Raw genomic sequence first — 20,815 nt, 5'->3', positions numbered from 1 at the left:
GCCTAAAAACATGCTCTCTGACCGCACACCAGCTGATGGCCTGGCTCCATGTGCGTGCGTGATCGACGTCCCCTCAGGCGTATGTCCCTCCTCTGCCTGCCTCGCTGTTGTTAGCCTCCACCATCAACTCTCCACCATCAACTCTCCACCATCAACTCTCCACCATCAACTCTCCACGATCGGTCATCAACTCTCAACCATCAACTCTCAACCATCAACTCTCCACCATCAACTCTCCACCATCGGTCATCAACTCTCCACCATCAACTCTCCACCATCAACTCTTCACTATCGGTCATCAACTCTCCACCATCAACTCTCCACCATCAACTCTCCACCATCAACTCTCCACCATCAACTCTTCACCATCGGTCATCAACTCTCCACCATCAACTCTCCACCATCAACTCTCCACCATCAACTCTCCACCATCAACTCTTCACCATCAGTCATCAACTCTCAACCATCAACTCTCCACCATCAACTCTCCACCATCAACTCTCCACCATCAACTCTTCACTATCGGTCATCAACTCTCCACCATCAACTCTCCACCATCAACTCTCCACCATCAACTCTCCACCATCAACTCTTCACCATCGGTCATCAACTCTCCACCATCAACTCTCCACCATCAACTCTCCACCATCAACTCTCCACCATCAACTCTTCACCATCGGTCATCAACTCTCCACCATCAACTCTCCACCATCAACTCTCCACCATCAACTCTCCACCATCAACTCTTCACCATCGGTCATCAACTCTCCACCATCAACTCTCCACCATCAACTCTCCACCATCATCTCTCCACCATCAACTCTCCACCATCAACTCTCCACCATCGGCCATCGTCTTTCCGAGCTTCGTGTCCTGCCAAACATCCGGTGATGTTCTTAACAGTCAAGTTCCGCTCCGCTGCCTCTCTCCATCTGTCTGGAGTCCTTCACGCAGAACGGACTCAACAATACAACCCGATTACGTTCTCCGATCCATTCCCTAACCCTCGTAACGTGTCCCTCTTTCTATCGCTCAATCTAGCTCCGACGCCGCCGATCTCTCCACGCTTTTTTTTGCACGACATTAAGCTCCTGTTAGAAGAACCTACAGCAGTAAAAGAAGGCTCCAAGAGTTGGGCTCAAGGTAACCATGAGCAAAACAAAAGTCACGCGCAACAACGAGACTGACGAATAATTATTAGAGATGTCGGTTGGAGGGACACAAGAGGAATACAGCAGTATGATTTATTCACACCTCGGGGAGTTCACGGAGGTGGACCAGGATCATCGGATTCCTCCAGTATGAATAAATATTCGGATTTTGATTGTGATAAAATGATCCAACGAATGCAAGATAAGTGCAGTTTGGAGTGCCTTTGGGAAACGGAGATAAAAAAAAAAATCTGAAAGAACATGGAGGTACCAATTACGTCAAAATAAGAAAAAAAATCGCATCCGCCAAGAACAGTGTGGCCTAAAAAGGAACCAATGTAGGCGATACATGTGTTATGAAGATGAGCCATTGCCCGAAATGTCACCTGACATATATACATTTTACATACATTATGTATGAATTATGTACGTATTTTTTTTTAGGGCCACAGTGTTACTGACAAATGTGGTGAGTTTTTTTGTTTGGGCTCATCGTGCTTTGTCCACCACTGCCAATGCAGCAGCAGCAGCACCACCACCAAATCATCTATCTAAAAAGGAAGACACGTTTAAACAGTGTGTGCAACCAGCTACGACTTATGGGTGGGACACGTGGACATCTGACGAAGAAAATGGAACAAAAAACACCCATCGGTGCACACAAAAGCATGGAATTACACGGGGGGGGGGGAGTGGAGGGATGGGATAGAATGGTCAATGGAGGAACACGTGGATATGATGGATTAGAGAAAGGTGCACAGGTTACAAAAAGCACACATCGTTTTGACTGCTAAGGAACGCAAGTGGGCTTGGGCAGGACGTGTCGCGATGCGGAAAGCAGCGACGGCCGATCGATGGCCGAGACCCGCACGCATCACAAAAAAGGGTGAACGCTGCCGTGCGAACGCGGGAGACGTCCGGTAAAACAAAAACAATTATGGCAGCAGCGAATTTTTTTTTTTTCCAAGCGGCCTTGGGTCGTTATTCATGCCGAATGCATAGCCACCGTTTCGTGCCGTTTCAGCATTTGATTGCTCTTTGTGCTTAGCCAAGCTTTGGAACGGACACTGCCGCTGCTGCTGCTTCCTCGCAAAGCGAACCGGGGGGGGGGGGGGGGGGGGGGGGCCTTCTCGGTTGGTAGCGTATGTACAATTACGAGATGCGCTCCGCCAATATTTTTCGCTCGGTGACCCACAATTCACTCGCTGAGTAGAAGGGGGAACCCGCTGTCTTTATTCTAAAGTTGCCTGCATCACCCGCCCCATTGGTCGCCACCGCCAGGTATGCTCTATCTACTGCTGAATGACAACGCCTGCTTTTTTTTGCGCGCATGATATTAGCAGAGCCGGGTTGCAGAATGCGCGACTCAAAACGAGTCGGAAGGTTGTGAAATTAAATCCCCGATCGATGGTGATGTGATGATTCAGCCAACCACTTCTCGTGAGGAATGGATATTCACAATTCAGGCTCAGGTTTCAATTCAGCAATCCATTAATGCGTTGGTCACATGTTTAACCATCTTTTTTTGTATGGTTACTCACGTATTTTCGTCCCATGTTTACGGGTTCGCTTTCTCCATTAGTCCAAACGTTCACATCAGCACATGCAGCACAAATCATGGATTCGAACAATACAAATAAGAAATGGCAATCAGGCGGGTGTGTGGACAGGCAGGAGTTCAAAGGCCTCCAGATTGGTTGTCCAAACGGCCTCAGGTTGAATCGCTACGGTTGGAGAAGCATCGTTTTGACGATATCTTCCCTTACTCATAACAACTGTTTATATGTCACATCCAGTGGTTGCTGTTTGACATCCCCCCACGGTGGCGAGATCTTAACGACCTTGCCTGGTATACAGGAGGTTGTGGGTTCAATTCCGACCCTGACACCTGTATATTTCGAGTGTGCACGTTCTCGCTCCCCGTTGTTGCGTGGATTTTTCTCCGGGTCCTCCGGTTTTTCCCTCCACACTAGGAATCAACATCATGCGTTTCTATCATTTGCCTGCTATACATTTCCACATGATAAGCCACTTCGTTGAGCTATCATTTGTGGCTGGGTCGCTTCTGAAAAAGGAGCTATATCGCTTTAAGAAGTCCAGACAGAACGTGCTCTACGTCTGTGTGCTCCCTCGTCGGAGTAACAATCGACTTTAATCAATGACATCGTTCCAAGCCCACGGATCGAGGCTCAAACTCAGGCTGGCTCCTGCCATAGGAATGTGGAAATGTCAAACACTGGTGCATGGCCGTTAATGGGAAACGAAAACCTTCCCATACCCATTTGAACAGAGACACATTTTTATTTTGACTTGGCTACTAAATTAATCAGCGAATGCTGACAGCACTTGCAGTCCCCTCTGGCTAAAGAGTCCGATCTTTTTGTCCTGTGAATGTGTCTGTGCGCTGCTGTGTGAGCAGGCGTGTATATTGGGGAGCCGTGGCGCAGTGCTTAGCGTGCTATGCAACAAACCCGGGACCCGAGTTTGATTCCCGCTCACAGCAAACAAGAGTGACGATTATTTGAACCAGTCCTGGGCCTCCCCTAGGTCAACAAAGCCTCAAATGAGTACCTGGTGCGATGTGCAAACATCGCCACAAGGAGGGAGCCAAAAGGTGGCCAGGTGTGGTGCTGGTCACCCACCCCTCCTGTGCTGTGCTGGCCTTCATTAAGTGGTCACTAACAGCACTTGCCCAACAGCCTGTTAAGGCTATACTGGGGGGAATCTTTGTCTTTTTTTGTATGGAGAGCCGTAGTGCAGTGAGCGCACTGTGCTACGAACATGGCAACATCCGTGACTATACCTGAACCATTATTTCCCCCCCTAGGTCGACTTAGCCTTAAACAAGTCCCTGGTGCAGTGTGTAAATATCAGCACCGGGGAGACAAAGGTGGTAGGGCATGGTGTTTATGTTGGTTTGCAAGTCACAGATGGTTGCAGGGCTGATGAAAGTAGTGCCAACTGTTGGCACATTTAGGGACACAGATATTCTATCTGTCAGTCATCCCAGGCAGTTAACTTATAACATCTGGGTCTGTCCCCATGGCCTCCAAACCAGCGCGGCTTGACACTTCACGTGAGCTGAAAGTGCGCCTAGCCTGGCACGCACGTTGTGGCAAATTGTGGTTGCCGTTGTTGAGTTCACGGGGTTAGTGTTGTCGGTCACAGGTTGGTGTGATCGATCACTGATATTCTCCGTGCTTGGCAGAGTTCCCTCTAGTTCAACGCATGGCCGCTACTTGTAGTGAGACCACCGCACCTCACCACGCACGCCGAGTCGGCACAGCTGTTCGAATCCAGGTTCCCACAGCTCGCCTTTATGAGGGCCTCAATAACGCCCCACGTCATCGCTTGAAGTCGCGCAAGCCCTTTCGGACCCATGCGCTTGACCTTAAACCTCGATGAAGCTTAAGAAGCTGAGTGGAGTGCAATAGAACTCACAAACACTTCTAAACCTTGTGAAATACCCAACGCAGAAGTTCCCTGGTTTTGATCTTCCACTAAGCTCATGGACCAGCCTAAACTGCATCTGCACAAACCATGGCAGAATGCCGATACATGATGCACGAATGGAAACTCTCCAGACCATACAACGTATAACGACGCAATGCCCGATCCACAAACACGAAGCAGACATCACGGCGATACACACTGCTACTCCTGATGTGGTTATCTGGCTTGACCACCTGGATGTGAAATTGTAGTTTTTCCCCCCTGCATCAGTAGATAAGAAGAAGTAGAAGCCGCCTGGTCATCAACTTCTGCGCAAAAGCCTCCACGTTGCATGCTCCGTGCCACCGAATTTTCTATTTCCCAGCTCGATTACAATATCTCCATGCGATTGCAGAACCGCCGATACTCTTTGCCAACAAACATTCTTTGGCACCGTACGTAGGCAACCGTGCTAATCAGGGGTAATGTAAAGCCTGTTGAAGAATCTTCAGCGATAGTTTTGTGACATCGTAATTCAGCGCCTATTCTCTAACACAAGGAGGGTTCACAACTGCTCACTACTAGAGTGCCGAATGGACAATTCACCCCATCATGATGTCAAAACTATAAACATTTGTTTTATAATCGTTGAAAGTAAGCAGCATGTTTGAAAAAACGCAAGTAATAATAATAAGAATAGATACTTCTCAAGGCTTCCGGAACACACGTACAGACGTGTAATGGTACAGAACATGCCGTGTCATTGTTATTATACTTTTCTTTTTAACCCCATGATTTAAGACGTGCCTAAGAGGCAGAGACAAAAAAGGCAGCTCCCCACATTTTACCGGTGAGTCTTTGGGGCATGGTCTCACTTGAGGTGCAAAATGAGTGGGTGTTGCTGTGGTAGAGGCCTTTGATTTAGCCGTGTTTATTTTGTGTTGCCGGGTAAGACTTTACGCTTCGTAGGCACAGAGAGAAAAAAAAAGAATAATAAATTCTGTTGTGAATGCACTTTGTGGATGAGGTTTGTGCCATTAGAAAATAGGACAAATGCACGCATGCACGCACGTGCACACCCACACACACACCCTCTCTCTCTCTCTTACCAACGGATCTTGCTATCTGCTAATGAATGCAGACACGAAGACAAAGATCCCCCCCGCATAGCCTGGAGACTGTTGGTGTGCGTTAATGCCGGAACAGCGCACGAGGCAGTGGTGTGGCCAAACTGAACCACGCTCACCTGAAGGCCGCGTTGACCTATTGGGGGTCACAGGAACAGCATCAGTTCAGAGATCGCTTTTCCCCGACTCCAGCCACAGATGGGTAATTGCACTCAGGTGGCTGGGTTCACAGCGGAGGGGGCAAACCATAGCTCCTCGCTGCTCGCACGCCTTCGCAAACGTCTCCAGACTCTCGCACACATGCAAACACATCGATGCACGTACAAATACCGTGACACGTTTATATGACGCCGACCTGGGCATCCCCTAGGTTTGCTCAGCCGAAAATGAGTGGCTGGTGTGGTCGTATAAGCATCAGCACTGGGGATATTAAAATGTGGCCAGAGGTGGGGGCTGGGCCACCCAATCACCCGCTTGAGCAATGCTGGCCTTAATAGGTGCTCACTAACAGCACTCATACTGGCTCCGCCACGCAATTTTAAGATTTCAAGCTTGTTTTGTTTCACGAGGTGAGAACAAGAGATGCGTGCGACTCGCATCTGCAAGAGCGAGCTGGGTCACACAAAATGACAAGAGGAGAACTAACAAAAAGCACTGAATTTCAACAAATAGAAATCAGTGCAAAAAAGCACTGCGTCACGTGGAGAAATCGATAATGTTGCGCAAACATCAAACAATGTTAAATAGTAAATTCCCTTGGCGCACAAGCCGGCTCGGTGAGATTATATTTCGACTGGTCACAGAACAATTTCAAATTAAGTTACAGAAACCTTAAACAGATAGAGCACGACGATTGTGCAAATAATAAAATAAAACATTAAATTTGTATTTTAATGGGAGAGTACTTCAAAAGCTTTTTTAAAGATATAGAATTTATTTTAATGGGGCATTAGCAAAGAAGCGGGTAAGAATCATATGATGTTTTGTTTCATTGGTGCCTTGCACATACTGTGCCAGGCATTAATATGTGCTCGCTAACAGCCCTTGTGGTGGGAAACCTCTTTAAATGTCACTCGTCTAATTGCGCAAACTACATGTAATTGTTTATCTTAATTTTCAACAAGTCAGCGAGGTTCCTCGTAATTATACTTTACAAAGCATTTGTGGAGTTGTGACCTCGGACCCCTCTTTCTGAAAGCATTTAGTAAAATGTTAAAATAATGACGGCTGTAACCCTAACAACCTCAAAAAATAAAAAATGTAGTGACCTGTCACCATTGTATCTGCGATTATTATGAAATGCGCGTCACGTTTATGACTTTCTTATATGCTCATTAAAAAAAATGATAGTGTTATTTTAAAAGGTCATCTTTCTGATAAAAAGGGAGCCTAACTCGGCTTTTAGTACCGTTTATTTCCCTGAGATCCCCCTGTCACCCCCCCCCCCCGCCATAAGAGGCCAGTTTGTTTGTCTTGAATCATCCCATTAGCAAACAGGCCGGTTGGTCTATCGTCTCGACGCACTTCAACACCCGTAAAACGATTGGTTGGATGAATGTGTTGGTCGTAGACACCGTAAATGGGCAGGCATCGTGGGTGCTGGCCACGGGGCCAAACTCTGTGCGCCAACCTCACTCGGTGGTCACTCATGGGCACACTTATTGAGCATTCTAAACAACTGGCGCGTGTGACATCTTATGTCGCCGAGAAAGAAAAAATGCAAAAGTGATTTCCCGCTCAAATGAGCGTTGAAGCATTGGTGCTCATCTCCCGTTTACATCCCTGAGCCAGTGGTGGGAATTCGACGTTCCTATGGCAGGGACGAGGCGTTACATAGGACAACCAATTAGGCACTGACGTTGTCGTGACCACGGAGGGATGATGGGCCGAATAAACTACCCACCAGAATTTGAACCTGTAAACAACCGCCACAACCAACGCTGTATGGACATTTACACAGGGTTGTATACTATTATTATTATTCATCTTTGTTCTTTCCACACACTCCACCACAGTGCCCGCTGGTAATGTCACAGCCCCGCTAGAGACCTCACACCTTCAACCACAAGGTTCGAGCCCATTACCCCTGGCGACATCACAACATGTCATGCATGATGGGGACCCGATCCATGCTAGTCTCGGAAGCACACATCGCAGAGGGCACTGAGAAGTACAGGAATGTAATAGCGGTGGGTGGTGGGGTGATAGAGTGGTTAGCTCACACCAGAGGTGGGACAAAGTCATTGTTATGCAAGTCCAAGTCGAGTCGCAAGTCATCAAATTCATGACTCGAGTCTGACTCGAGTCCAAGTCACATGACTCGAGTCCACATCTCATAGGTGGGACAAAGTCATTGTTATGCAAGTCCAAGTCGAGTCGCAAGTCATCAAATTCATGACTCGAGTCTGACTCGAGTCCAAGTCACATGACTCGAGTCCACACCTCTGGCTCACACCACTACGAACACAGTGACCCGAGTTTGATTTTGAGTCACGGCTAAAATTAGTGGTCGGTGATATCTAAAGCAACCTTCCCCATCCCCACCTCCCCACACGAACCAGCAAGGTGAAGTATGGTCGAACATCCACCGTGATGCCTTTATCCAGCAGTGCAGTGACACGGGTCTGTGCATAATTCATTAACAGTACTGTAATGGTAGCAGTGTCCTGTAGCTGGTACGTCAATGTCAGTTTTAAACACATTCCTTCCTAAGCTTGAAAGCGTTTTTTCGTGAGCGCTGTCTGTCCATAATGGATGGGGGCATTATCCAATTTTATCACAACTTTAGTATGACATTGTGTTGCTATTGGGCACGCATCCTGTAGAATAATGGACGAATTGATCAAAGGGGTTGCTCAAAAGCTGGAGACACAAAGCTGGCAGAGTCACTATCAGATCGTCATTTTCCCCATCATCGCCTACGGATGAACTGCTCCCTGTGCGCCTGCCACGAGCACGATTTCACTGCTGGAGAGTAATTCCAATGACAAATGCACGTTGGAAAGCAGGAACAAGTATACATTAATATCCATAATTAGTTTTCCTTTGATTACGTTTAAAAACTGGATTAAAATCCCTCCATGTCATGGATTGGCGCATTGTTTTTGTTGCTTATATAATTCCGCCAATTGGCTTTGCGCTGCATCAGTCTCCAAGCAGTATGTTGATAGCAAGCAAAGCCAAAGTAGCATTGCCTGTGGTATACTTGTGCGCGAACAGCAGTATTAGGAGAATGCATTGGCCGCGTGTTCGTCTGTCGGAGAACGGAATAACCGATGTGTTTTTCGACAATGAAAATGACAGCAGGACGCAGCAGGCCCACCCTCGCCAAAACCCGGGCGTCGTCACACCGTGGATGCCTCCGGTGTTGACGGAACCACCGGACACTTGACACGGCGAAAATCGGGAGGGCCATCTCAGATGCCACGCACAATGAGCGGCGACCCATTAACAGGTCAGGTGCCCTCTCACTCTCACACACGCAGATGCAGACACAGCTGCACACCAATACAGCGGCGTGCATGTATATACATGCACGCCATGTATATAACATGCACGCATGCACACCACGCATGCAAGGGATTCGCACACCCAGAATGCACTGCCAAGGTCTGCTTGAGCAGGCTTCCATGCACACGCTCAAACACGACGATCCCCCATGCAGCCTCAGACTGTCAGGGCGAGTGCTGTGAGCCAGCACCACGCTCGGCTGCCTTTGTCTCCCTAGCGGCGATATTCAAACATTGCACCAGGTACTCATTTCAAGCCGAGTTCACGCAGGGGAGTCCCAGGACCGGTTCAGAGAATCGCCACTGGTGTCTGTCGCGAGTGAGAATTGAACTGCTATCACCAAGTTTGTAGCGCGGTGGGCTAACCACTGCACCACCGCTCTCTCACACCACACACAACTGCACTCACACACCAAATCAAATATTATTCCTTCAAAGCTTCATTCCTTCAAAGCTTTCCAGCCCTTCTATCCGTTTGATGCATGAACCAATGAATACATATGCATGCATTACAGCATATTGTTAAATAGTTAATTACATTGCACTGTTTGTAACATACATTAGGTACAAAAATACATGTGTTCATGTAACATGTTGAGATGATGCACAAATGACCTACATGTCCGTACGCATTATGTGGTAGAACACGTCCCATGCTGTACGTACATGCGTGTGTTCTAACATGTGTGGTTATACATGTGTGGGGAGCTGTGGTGCAGTGGTTAGCGCACCGCACCACCAACCTGGCCACCACCAGAGTTACATTCCCACTCCGAACCGAAATGGGTGGTGAATATTTGAACCGATCCTGGCCTGGTCCTCCCCTAGGTAGACTCGGCCTGTGTAAACATCACCACTTGGGAGACAAAGGCGGCCGGGCATGGTGCTGGAAACCCACCCCCCCCCCCCCTCGTGTGTCCATGCTGGCTTCATTAGGGTCTCACTAACAACACTTGCCCCAAAATTATGTTAAGGCTATACGAGGCATCTTTGTCTTTGGGTGTATGCACATGCATGTGTGTACATACGTGCTCCGTACCAAATAACATGTATTGTTCATACCACGCATCTAATGCATCAACCACGTGCATGCATGTACATGCGTGCCTATAAATTATGTACACCACTCAGGCTAACGACCGTGACGAAGCTGGCCCTGGTGAGATTAAGAGCAGCGTGAGACCAGCTGAAGACACCACAGCGTCCGTTAAAGGGCACTGCGTCTCACGCCCGTGAGATTCGTGAGTGTCACGCCTGGAGGCATCACACGCGCACAGCACCACGACGATTATCGTCAACGTGGCTGCATCTGTCCGTGATGCACCCCCCCCCACCCACCCGAGTCCCCATCACTGGGTCGCAAACTTCAACCCCTGACTTGTTTCGCCTACCTCCATTAGGGACCTACTTTACATACTGCCTACAACAACAACAACAGCAAAACCCTTCATTTGCGCTGCGGGTTTCACCCACTTCAATCATCATGGTAGCTCCACCTCTTCGTGTTCCAAGTCAGCGGACTGACTGCAAGCGAGCGCCTTTGAGACCACACGAGGTGTCATCGTGCTGCATCATAATCTTGCATTAAAGCACCCCCCCCTCCCACTCCCACGCAGTCGCTATTAAAATGTCCTTCACGTGAAACAAAGCTGTCACAACGTTCAACAATAGAACCTTATAATCGAACAAAACACACAAAGACAAACACCACAACGACGTTCCGGGCAACGACCCTTTCTGCGCGCCACCGCCAACCCCCCCCCCCCCCCGCGGCCCCCCAACCCTTTCAACTCAAAGCATCGACTTTTCGCAGCAAACAAAAAGGATACGGATTACAAACCATCCTGAGACACCAGCTCCTGGGCATCGTGCTCTGCTTCATGACGAAGAAGGCGACGGGCGCGAGCGCGGGGTAAGGTAGCTCCGGGTCTTCCGTTCCTTCTTCCCCAACATCTCCCGTTCCACCACCGCCACCACCACCACCGCCACCACCGGCCGCCCGGTCGTGCCGTCTCTCCGCCCCGGGCAACGCTCCTGGCCCGGGCAGCGGCCCAGCGGCGGGCAAACTTTCGCCGGCGTCCGAGGTCACCTCCGAGTGGTGGACACAACGCGGCATGTAGATCACGCTGCTGCTGCTGCCCACGCCGCCGCCGCTGCTGCTGGCGGCGTTCACGCTGCTGCTCGTCTTGCCGGCGGTGCTGGTGGTGGCGGTAGAGCTGGTTGTGGCAGTGGCGGTGGTGGTGGCGGTGGTGGGGCGGGTTCCACGGCTGCACAGGCGGCTGCCATGGTCCCTGGGTGCGCCAGCTTCGGGTAATCGCTCCGCCATGGCAAGGAACGCCGTGATGACACCTGGGTGGCAACGGAGGAGACAGATGTCACCGACACACACGTGCACACCTGTGTAGACGTGTGTCACACGTGTGTGTGTGTGGATGCAGGGGAGAGGTGGGGGAGTGGTTAGCACGCTGTGCTCCGAACCCGGCGACACAAGTTCGAACGGTCACGGCCAACGCCGGTGACGATTACCTGAACCGGTGCTGGGCCTCCCCCTAGGTCGACTCAGCCTAAAATGAGTACCTGGTGCGGTGTGTAAACTTTGGGGATAGAAAGGTGGCCGGGCGTGGCGCAGGCCCCCCACTCCCTTATGCGTCGTGGCGGCCTTCATAGGTGTTCGTTAACAGCACTTTCCCCAAAGGTATGTTGAGGCTATACGGGGGATCTTAATATTTATGGATGCAGTGCCGGATTAATGAAGGGGGCTTTAGGGGCAGCAGTCAGGGGCCTCGGATTTTTAGCCCCCCCCCAATTTATTTTATTTTATAATGGTTGAAACGCAATACTGTCGGACTGTGGGAAATCCTATAGATCATTTTGACATAAAAAATATATATATCTATAGCATCGCTGTGTGCATTTACAACTAGTTCTGTGCCGGAAATTTACATGCTGTAGTTTTATCGTTGTAACGTGGATTTATCTTTTCTTAAAAAAAAATGTTCCATCGCATTTAAAATCGAGAACTGAAAAAAACCCAAAGACGAACGATCCAATTGAGCGTTTGACATCGGAGATGGGTGGTGGTGGTGATGAAAGTCAAGGGACGGAAATGAATAGATCAAGGAGGAGTTTTGCCCCCCCCCCCCCCCAAAAAAAAGCCATCAGCCCCGGGCCCCCCTCAAACTTACTGGGGCCACGCCTGTATGACGCAACAACCGCGGCAAGACCGCTAGCCCGAGTTCCACTCCATGGCACACACCGGTGGCAAATATCTGAGCCGGTCCCTTGCCTCGCCAAAGTCGACTCGGCCAGGAAGAACATACCCAGGTGCAGTGGGTAAGTATTCACAATATTAACACCGGGGAGACAAAGGCGGTGGGGCCCAGTGGTGGGCGAGACCACCGCCCCCGTGCGTCGTTGAGGTCTGCGTAGCTGCTCGCGAACGGCCCCCTTATTCTACGTGGCCTATACGGGGGACCTGCATTTTGTGCTAATCTATCTTACGTGTGTGCAGCATCTCAATGTGCGTGTGCACATACACTGAGCTTCTGTGCGTACTGTAATATATTGAGGATCATACAGCATGTAGAACTTCCTTCGCCGCCGCACGTAGCCAACCGTGCTAAATCAGGAGCCACCATCGTCTCCACTGCTGGATGAGGAGCTCATCAAGCCGTCACCCTCTCCCACGATGGCACGAAGCGACGATCCCCGTCTCGCACGAGGCCACGCGCCCCTTGACAGTCGACAAGTGAAGACGTCGCGCAGCACGTGCGCGTCTCCACGGCCGCACGCGCGCGCGGGTCTTGCTTGCACAGTTGCTGGCGCATGGTTGTTACAAAGTCATCGCTGTCTGAACCCGGACTGCTCCCTCCCCCGAGCTCACAATTTAGTGACCGATTGGAGTCACGCGGAGAACAACACGAGGCGACATCAAGGCGACGTGGGCCCGCTAGGTGCGTCTATGCCGCGTGGAAGACTGCACGTGGAACCCCTTTCATGATCCCGTGACATACGCCGATGGATTTGAAGGATTTTCCCAGGTTTCTCTTTCAAAGGAGACACGCTATCTCTTGTTTAAATAAACGATAGATATCTCCGTGCGCATGTTAACACATTCAGCCTGATAGCCCGTGGTAAGGGGGGCTGGGGTTTGCTTTGTTCATGCATGTGTGTGCGTGAACGCGTGTGTGTGGGCGTGGGGAGCGGTGGCACATTGCTTAGCGCACTGCCCCAAGATGCGGACGCTCCGAGTTCGAATCCCGGTCACGGCTGACATCAACGGCGGAGTGATATCCGACCCGACCCTGCCTGCCCCTCCCCTGGGTCGACTCAGCCTCAAAGGCGTGCCTGGGGCGCTCTGTAAACATCGGCGCTGCGGAGTCAAGGATGGCCGGAAGCAGTAACTTTCACACGCAGGGTTCGATTGTTTATCGCTCACACAAAATTAACAGCGCGGCGAATACATCATGGCCAGCCAGTGTGGTCATGCAAGGACACGCCTGTAGCTGTTACCATACCGAGTAAGTAACAACGGATAGCGATGTCTAGCGGCTTGACCGGTAAAATTCTGAACATCTGTGGAAAAGAGCTTCATAGCTCATCGCATTTCCCCCAGAATGTATATCCTGTCTTGTCGCCACATTTCACGGGTAGGGGGGAATGACTGCCTGGGCTCACGGATGGCGAGCATTGCGCGTCCGTGCGGTGAGTGTTCAACACTGGACGTCAAGCAAATGCAGAACTTTGAGCTCACCCTTCCCCGAGAGCCCCAAAAAAACAACAACAATCGACATCCGGGGACCGTCATTTTTTTGGGAGATTCAAAAACGACACGTGCAAGGTGCTGGGCTTCTCGAGTTGTAAGCAAGAAACTGTGGACAACGTTCGCGACTCAACGGTCACCGCCACATCCATAGTTGTAGATGCTTTATATTTTAGCTACACGAGAACTCCATTAGAATACCACAGCACTGGGTCACGTGCCTTTGCTACGTGTTAGGTGTATCCGTAATATAGGTTTTTTGGGATGTTAGATCGCGTAAATATATAAATGTGTCGTTAAAACCCGCCATTACCCGACACAGACAACTAGTAATGTTTGTTACGTAAACAGAACATGCCAATTCGTCACTAGAACAGCACACCGGTATGTTGGAGAGCCAAACCACAACATTTAGGTGTATATTGGCGCGGTGGTTAGAGCGTTCGACTCACTAAGTTGAGCATGTTTACGAGTTCAAATCCAAGTCAGCTGTCGACTCAGCTTGGGTGCGCGCCCCGATCTCGGCAGTTCTAGGAGAACACGGATGGCCGAGCCTTGTTGATTAATCGGACAAGAGACTGCCAATGAATAACAGGTGCCGTAGGCTTGAGCTGCTAGGCTACCAGGAGATGGCAGGAGAGCAATGGATTTTTTCACGTTTTTCATTTATTTATTTTTTACCTACGTGACTTTACCGAAAAAAACAAAGAGTAGCAAAGGATTTGCGAATAACAGTACCGCGGTGTATGTCTGCCGCTATAAGAGTGTTACCCGTGGATTTTTCTCTTGGAAATAAAACAATCATCCAGCGAGATTAAAAAAAAAATCATGATGCAGGACATCACATGTCTTGAGACTCTATGGTCGATACGTTCTGTACAACTTCGTGTAAACTCAACACGAGTCTTCCAATATGAAGAATGACGCCCCGCCATCGTGATGTGCAATTCCCACCAGCAGTTAGGGCCCAAAAATAGATTAGCACAGTCCCATTGTTGGATTCATCCGATAGGACACTGAAATAAAATGCAATTCTCGTCTCAACCGACTGAAATAGCATCACAATTACCCTTCTATTTAAGGAGCGAAACAGGTGGACTTCTCCGCAAATCTGGCTGTCGCCTGATGAAGCTAGCTGTAATTACTGGCGAAACGTCGTACTCAGATTGTAAATCTTGTGGCTTGGCTCTCCAACACACCGGTGTGCTGTACTAGTGACGAATTGGCCACGTTCTGTTTATGTGACAAACCTTACTCTGTGGCTGGGGCCGGTGGTGGCGGGTTTAACGACCCACTCATAATTTACGCGATCTGACCCACGAAATCTGTATCATGGATGGTATTGGTCGCGAAAGCCAAAGAGTTAAACCGACTGAGAGAGTCTTGCAGTGGCGTCAAACTGCCGCACGTCAACATTTGACGCAACGCATGACAAACTCCGGTGCAAGCGGGCCGAGTAGGTTGCTTTGTGCCGTGGACATTTAACCACAATATTTCAGTTCGAAGAATCGCATTTTGTGCCGAGTGCTAACCCGCCAATAGCCCCCCGCCCCCCAATGCTGATAAACGTCCCCAATGTGTCTGTACACTGCAGTGGACCACGGTAATTGCATTGCGCTCGTAATTTTAGGTCCACGCAAAACAATGCAATCGAGAATGTTTTTTTTTAAGTGTGGCTCTGTGTATGTCCAAGAGTGTTTGTACAAGCGCGCGTGTGACTCAGCCTTAAATGAGCAGTCGATGTTGCGGTGTCTCAACATCAGCACCGGGGAGACAAAGGCGGCTAGGCGTGGTGATGGCAGCCCACCCCCTCGCGTGCTGTGCCGGCCTTCATTACGTGCTCGCTAACGGCACTTGCCCCAACACTCTGTTAAAAGCTACACGAGGCAGCTTGGTGTCTGTGAAGGGTGGAGCGATTCATGGCAAGGATAACATTGGTGGCGAGTGATATATGAATTTATCCTGTGCCACCCCTAGGTCGACTCAGCAATAACCGAGTACGTGACGCTGTTCTCAATAGCGCAAGTTATAAGATCGAATGTTGTGAGTCTAAGCACACCGCCTCCTGAACGTGTGTGCCATACTGCTCGCTAGCTCCGAATGAAGAGAGTCCGCGAGAGCTTTAAATGTTTCGAAATCAAAAGCAAATCGAGGTGGATCGTGCAAAGTACGCGTTGCGTAATATCCGTTTTTGACGCATTCATGTCTGCATCGAGCTCGACCCCAGAGTTCGACGCCAGCTCCAGTTGCCCGGAGACTCACCCGATGTGTTCAGACACCCGTTGCATGCAATAGACCAGGGGTCGGTCTCGTATTAACATTGCATTGCGGCTCCCGAACGATTGAGTTTGTTTCTGAATTCGAAAAAAATGTCCCTCCTTGATATTTTGGTTTGATCCTGAAAGAGACCAATTGAGAGCGTCTCGTTCTTCGTCGTGCTGAGCCAGGTGGCTCTGCGATTCAGAAAACTCGGCTTGCATTCGCAAGCCTTCCGAGTTCAAATTGTCACTGCCTCTAATCATCCTTCTGGGGTCGATAAAATTAATACCACCTTGCGGGTAGGTTGTTCTATGGGTAAACTCGCCTCGCCATGGAAATGTGCAATTTCCACCACTGTGGCTCAGGGCTACGAGCACAACCGTAAAATGGTACTTTGAACAAGACATCGCTTTGTGACATTAGTTTAATATGATATATACTATTTCATACATTTCATATTAGAGTATATAACATAATTGTGTATGGCTCCCTCCCTCACCCTCCTCCCCCTCCTCACCCGGGTCGCCTCGTTTCTCCAAGTGATTTCCCTGGTTGAGTGCTCCAATGCCGTTGTGTTGTCACTACAGGGTGCTTCAACTAACAATGTGAACACTTCTGAGAATTTGCAACGACACCACAAGAAACGTGCCGCCTCCGGGCTCTGGAGACCACCTGGAGAAGATTCCAGGCACGCGTTGGCAATGATGGCGAACGAGTGAGAGACTCTGACTTTTTGATGCTGTTAACATTACAGTTGTTATTATGTTACACAGATTATACTCCGTTATTTTTCCATTAAAAAAACGATAGTCCCATATAAGTGGTATAAATTTGTTTAAGCACCCTTTATTATTATATTCGGAATCGTCATCGACCTGGCATTGAGCGGGGGGGAGGGGGGACGTTTAAAACACAAACACAAATTCAGCACACGCGTGAGATGCCGACCAGCATGGCACTGTCATTAAAATCAGTCTGTCTTTTAAACATTACTCGGAGACCGATATGAAACATAGAAATGCATCTCAATCGGCTCTCTTTAGACTCATCAATGCTATCACCGCATGCACGCAGGAATGCGGTGTTGTTAGCGAGCGCCTATTAAGGGCAGTATAGCAAATACAGGTGTGCAGGTATGTACGTGTGTATGTATTGACGTATGTGCCTGTGATGCGAGCGGGTACCTATTGAGCTCGATCCCGCACAAAAGGTGCGGAGACCTGAATATGCACGCGAGTTGTGGCACACGCGCATTCAGCCAGCACCTACCACGACTGCACGTGAAGTCGCGTGTGACACGCGCGCGCACACTGGTTCATTCAGACAAGCGTGTGTGTGTGTGTATATATATTGTGGGGAGCGGTAGTGTAGCGGTTAGCGCGCTGCGCTATAAACCTGGCGACCCGGGTTCGATTCCCCTTCACGGCTAACACCAGCGACGATTATCTGAACCGGTCCTGGGCCTCCCCTAGGTCGACTCAGCCTCAAATGAGTACCTGGTGCGGTGTGTAAACATCGCCACTGGGGAGACAAAGGCGGTCGGGCGTGGTGCTGGCCACCCACCCCCTCGTGTACCGTTCCGGCCTTCATTGTTGCTTGCTAACAGCACTTGCCCCTACAGTCTGTTAAGGCTATATGGGGGGTCTTTGTCTTTGTTATATATTGTACCCAAGAGATTTTTGCGAGCACCCATTAAAATGCCGCAGCAACCCCTATGGCGTCTTGCGACAAATATACAGTGGCAGTGTAAAAAGGAGAACTCGCAAAGTCTCAAGATGTTCATTACGCACGTCCTCCGTTGGTACGTTTGGCCAATTCCATTAAAAATGTAGCGTTTTGGGCTTTGTGCGCGAGGAAAACGGTAAAACCCGGGGAAACACTCATGCATACGAGGGGAGGGGGGGGGGTAACACACACCTCGCAGCCCAGCCTGTCCACACGATGCACGCCTTAGTCATGGGCCTGCCCATCCAATGCGTCACCTACAGTCGCTGAGTGAACGTGCACATTCCTCTATTGCCAGATACGATTGGAATAAAAAACGAATAGGCAACTCGACAGAGCACCCATTGTCCGGACCTCGAGAGCTAAGCCGGCTTGAGCCTGGTGTCCAGCACCTGCTTGGGTGGCCACAGGCGCATGCCACGTGATGTCGGCGTGCGTCTGCCATGCGGCCAGGTGATGTCGGCAGTGCCGAGTGGTCACCCCCCCCGGGCTTCTCTCTGGTTTCTTGAGACCAAGGGGTCGTCCATAAATGACGTCACGCGATTTTAGACCATTGACCCCCACCCTCCTTCGTCACACGGCGACACAAAAAGTCAGACCTTCCCCCATCTAATATGACGTCACAAAGCTCTGCCCCCCACCTCCCCGAAAAAAAAAATGCTTCAAATCGCTTTAAACTATTGTCATTGTAGTGCGTATTTAATGTGGCGCTGCACTCTGATGTTGTAGGAGAAAAAACATGTATTAAAAAGTCTATTTAATTAAGTAGAACGTGTTGTCTATATTTATTTAAAGTTGCGCATTTTGATGTGACGTCACATTTCTCAACCCCCCCCCCCCTCGTCACACATCGTCACAAATGTCTGACCCCCCCCCTAGGTGCGTGACGTCATTTATGGACGGCCCCCAAGCGCTCTCTTGGGTAAATAATTGGCGCGTAATTGCCAGTTGTGCTGTTATATATTTATATGGGAGTAAATATAGAAGAATGCACTATTAATTACCGTACTTGTAATTAAATATCCCCACAATTTTGAACAACTGCTATATGTGCGTGTGAGCGCATCCACACAACCACGAGACAATGTCATTCATTATAGTGCTGCATAGGACGCAATAAGTCGACGAAACAATATGGACTACAGTTGTAATAATTGCAACGCATAATGTACATAGTGTTCGCTCACTCGTGAAGAGAGAAAACGACTCTGAGGCGCTGGGAAATCGACAAGCCGGATGACAGCTACGCGGTAGCCAGCGCCAACAATTGCCCAAGCTCTGCGGCGCTCTATATATGAAGGCGTTGTCGGACAATCAATGCGTGGTTAGAACACGTTGGATGAAACGCGAGCTCTCGAAGAAAATCCACACGTGCGAGGGGGAAACACTCTATCCCGTGCAGACTGAACGCGTGGAGTCAATTATTTTTGCTGCGTGCATTTCCCTGGCGAGCCAGGGCACGGGCACCTTCTCCTCGACGCCCACTGGAAGCAGGGCCGGGTTAAGGCACGGGGCTTTAGGGGCTGGAGCCCATGGGCCTCCACCAGCTGGAGGACCTCCCGAGATGAAGAAGTGAAAAGTTATTTCATTTGTGAATGCTGAATTTTAATTTGTTGTTAGCCTTGTATTTTTTTTTACTTTCTTTTCCTTTTGGAAATTTTACCGGGGGCCTCACAGTGCCTGTAGCCCAGGGGCCTACAAAATATTAATCTGGCCCGGATTGGAAGGGATTTTCACGTGATTTGTGCGGTGATCCATCAACCCTCGCTACCTCCACAGTGCTCGATTCCTGACGTACCCAGCCACCATCGTCCAACGTCTACACACGTGCTCAAAGTATTTTAAAGCAAAGAACATCCTATCATGTATTAATTGCGGGGGGCGAGCGTTGCTAGCGAGCATCTGTTACTGACAGGCACGGCATAGGAAGGTGGTTGGCTGTGGTCTGCAGTATACATTGCATTCCGCCTTTGTCTCTCCCCATTGATAACGTTTACCCACCGCATCAGGTACTCATTTAAGGCTCGAGTCGTCCTAGGCGATGCTCTGGACAAGTCCAGACATTGAACGGCACCCCCAGAATTAACATCTACTCTGGGCACATGCGCATTGACACGTTGCACCTTCCCTTCTGCTTGTGTGCGTGTGTTCGTATTGGCGCGCGCACTCATCTGTATATTTAGGTGTATTGTTAAATCGCTATGGGCAGCCACTCTCCACCTAATCTATTGGTGACAGTTCAGTGCAGTACACGCACAGTCCGTGTGTCAATCCACTGCTGGATGAGGGCCTCCCTGTACCCCTTGCCGGCCACGAGGAATATTTGATCCCGGAAAGCTTAGGCTGTGAGAGAGCACAGGTGTGCAGTACAACAATGGATGTTACGGCATTGCCGCCTGCTGCAAACAACGTAGCCCTGCAGCAGCCTAGAGCACCTGTGTTGTGCACTCGGTTCGCCCATCCAGAACGCTCTCCAGGCTCAACGCGTTAAGCGTTCGTCACGACGAGACGGCCACGCGTACACATCGAGACACATTGGAGGCATCCGCCCTCCCCTTCTGTGGACTTGGAGTTAGATTGGCGAGCAGATATCGAGGCCGGAGCTTCGCACGTGGGATGCGATGTGGCCAGGACCACGCCCGGACGCGTTTGTCTCCCAAGGTGGTGACATGAATCCAACCGCATTAAGAATGAGGCACTTGTGCTCACGCGACCTCGCTACTACTGTATTCAATAAATATCGCAATTGTATCACCTTTCTCAGGTGTCGACTGTTCTATGCGCGGAACTTGTAAACGCACACAACCCACTACCACAGACTCTTCAAGGCGCATTCGATATCGTAACTTG

At 49.8% G+C, this 20,815-nt stretch overlaps 1 protein-coding gene and 1 long non-coding RNA gene across 2 annotated transcripts in view; one reads left to right on the top strand and one right to left on the bottom strand.

The window, feature by feature from the left end:
* LOC144721291 (voltage-dependent T-type calcium channel subunit alpha-1H-like) overlaps positions 1-11,564 on the bottom strand; it is a 270,667-nt gene extending 259,103 nt beyond the window's left edge. Inside the window, exon 1 of the mRNA XM_078598797.1 lies at positions 11,049-11,564. Coding sequence (XP_078454923.1) covers positions 11,049-11,545 — 497 coding nt within the window. The 5' untranslated portion in view covers positions 11,546-11,564. The remainder of the gene's footprint in view (positions 1-11,048) is intronic.
* LOC144721301 (uncharacterized) lies at positions 9,014-17,070 on the top strand. Its single transcript, XR_013585878.1, has 2 exons — positions 9,014-9,164; positions 16,828-17,070. It is a non-coding gene; the product is annotated as an uncharacterized LOC144721301 (long non-coding RNA).
* The last annotated feature ends 3,745 nt before the right edge of the window (positions 17,071-20,815 follow it).

This window comes from Lampetra planeri, chromosome 1 (genome assembly GCF_965212315.1).
Source record: "Lampetra planeri chromosome 1, kcLamPlan1.2.h2, whole genome shotgun sequence".
NCBI lineage: Eukaryota > Metazoa > Chordata > Hyperoartia > Petromyzontiformes > Petromyzontidae > Lampetra > Lampetra planeri.
This window is presented reverse-complemented; position numbering and strand designations above follow the sequence as displayed.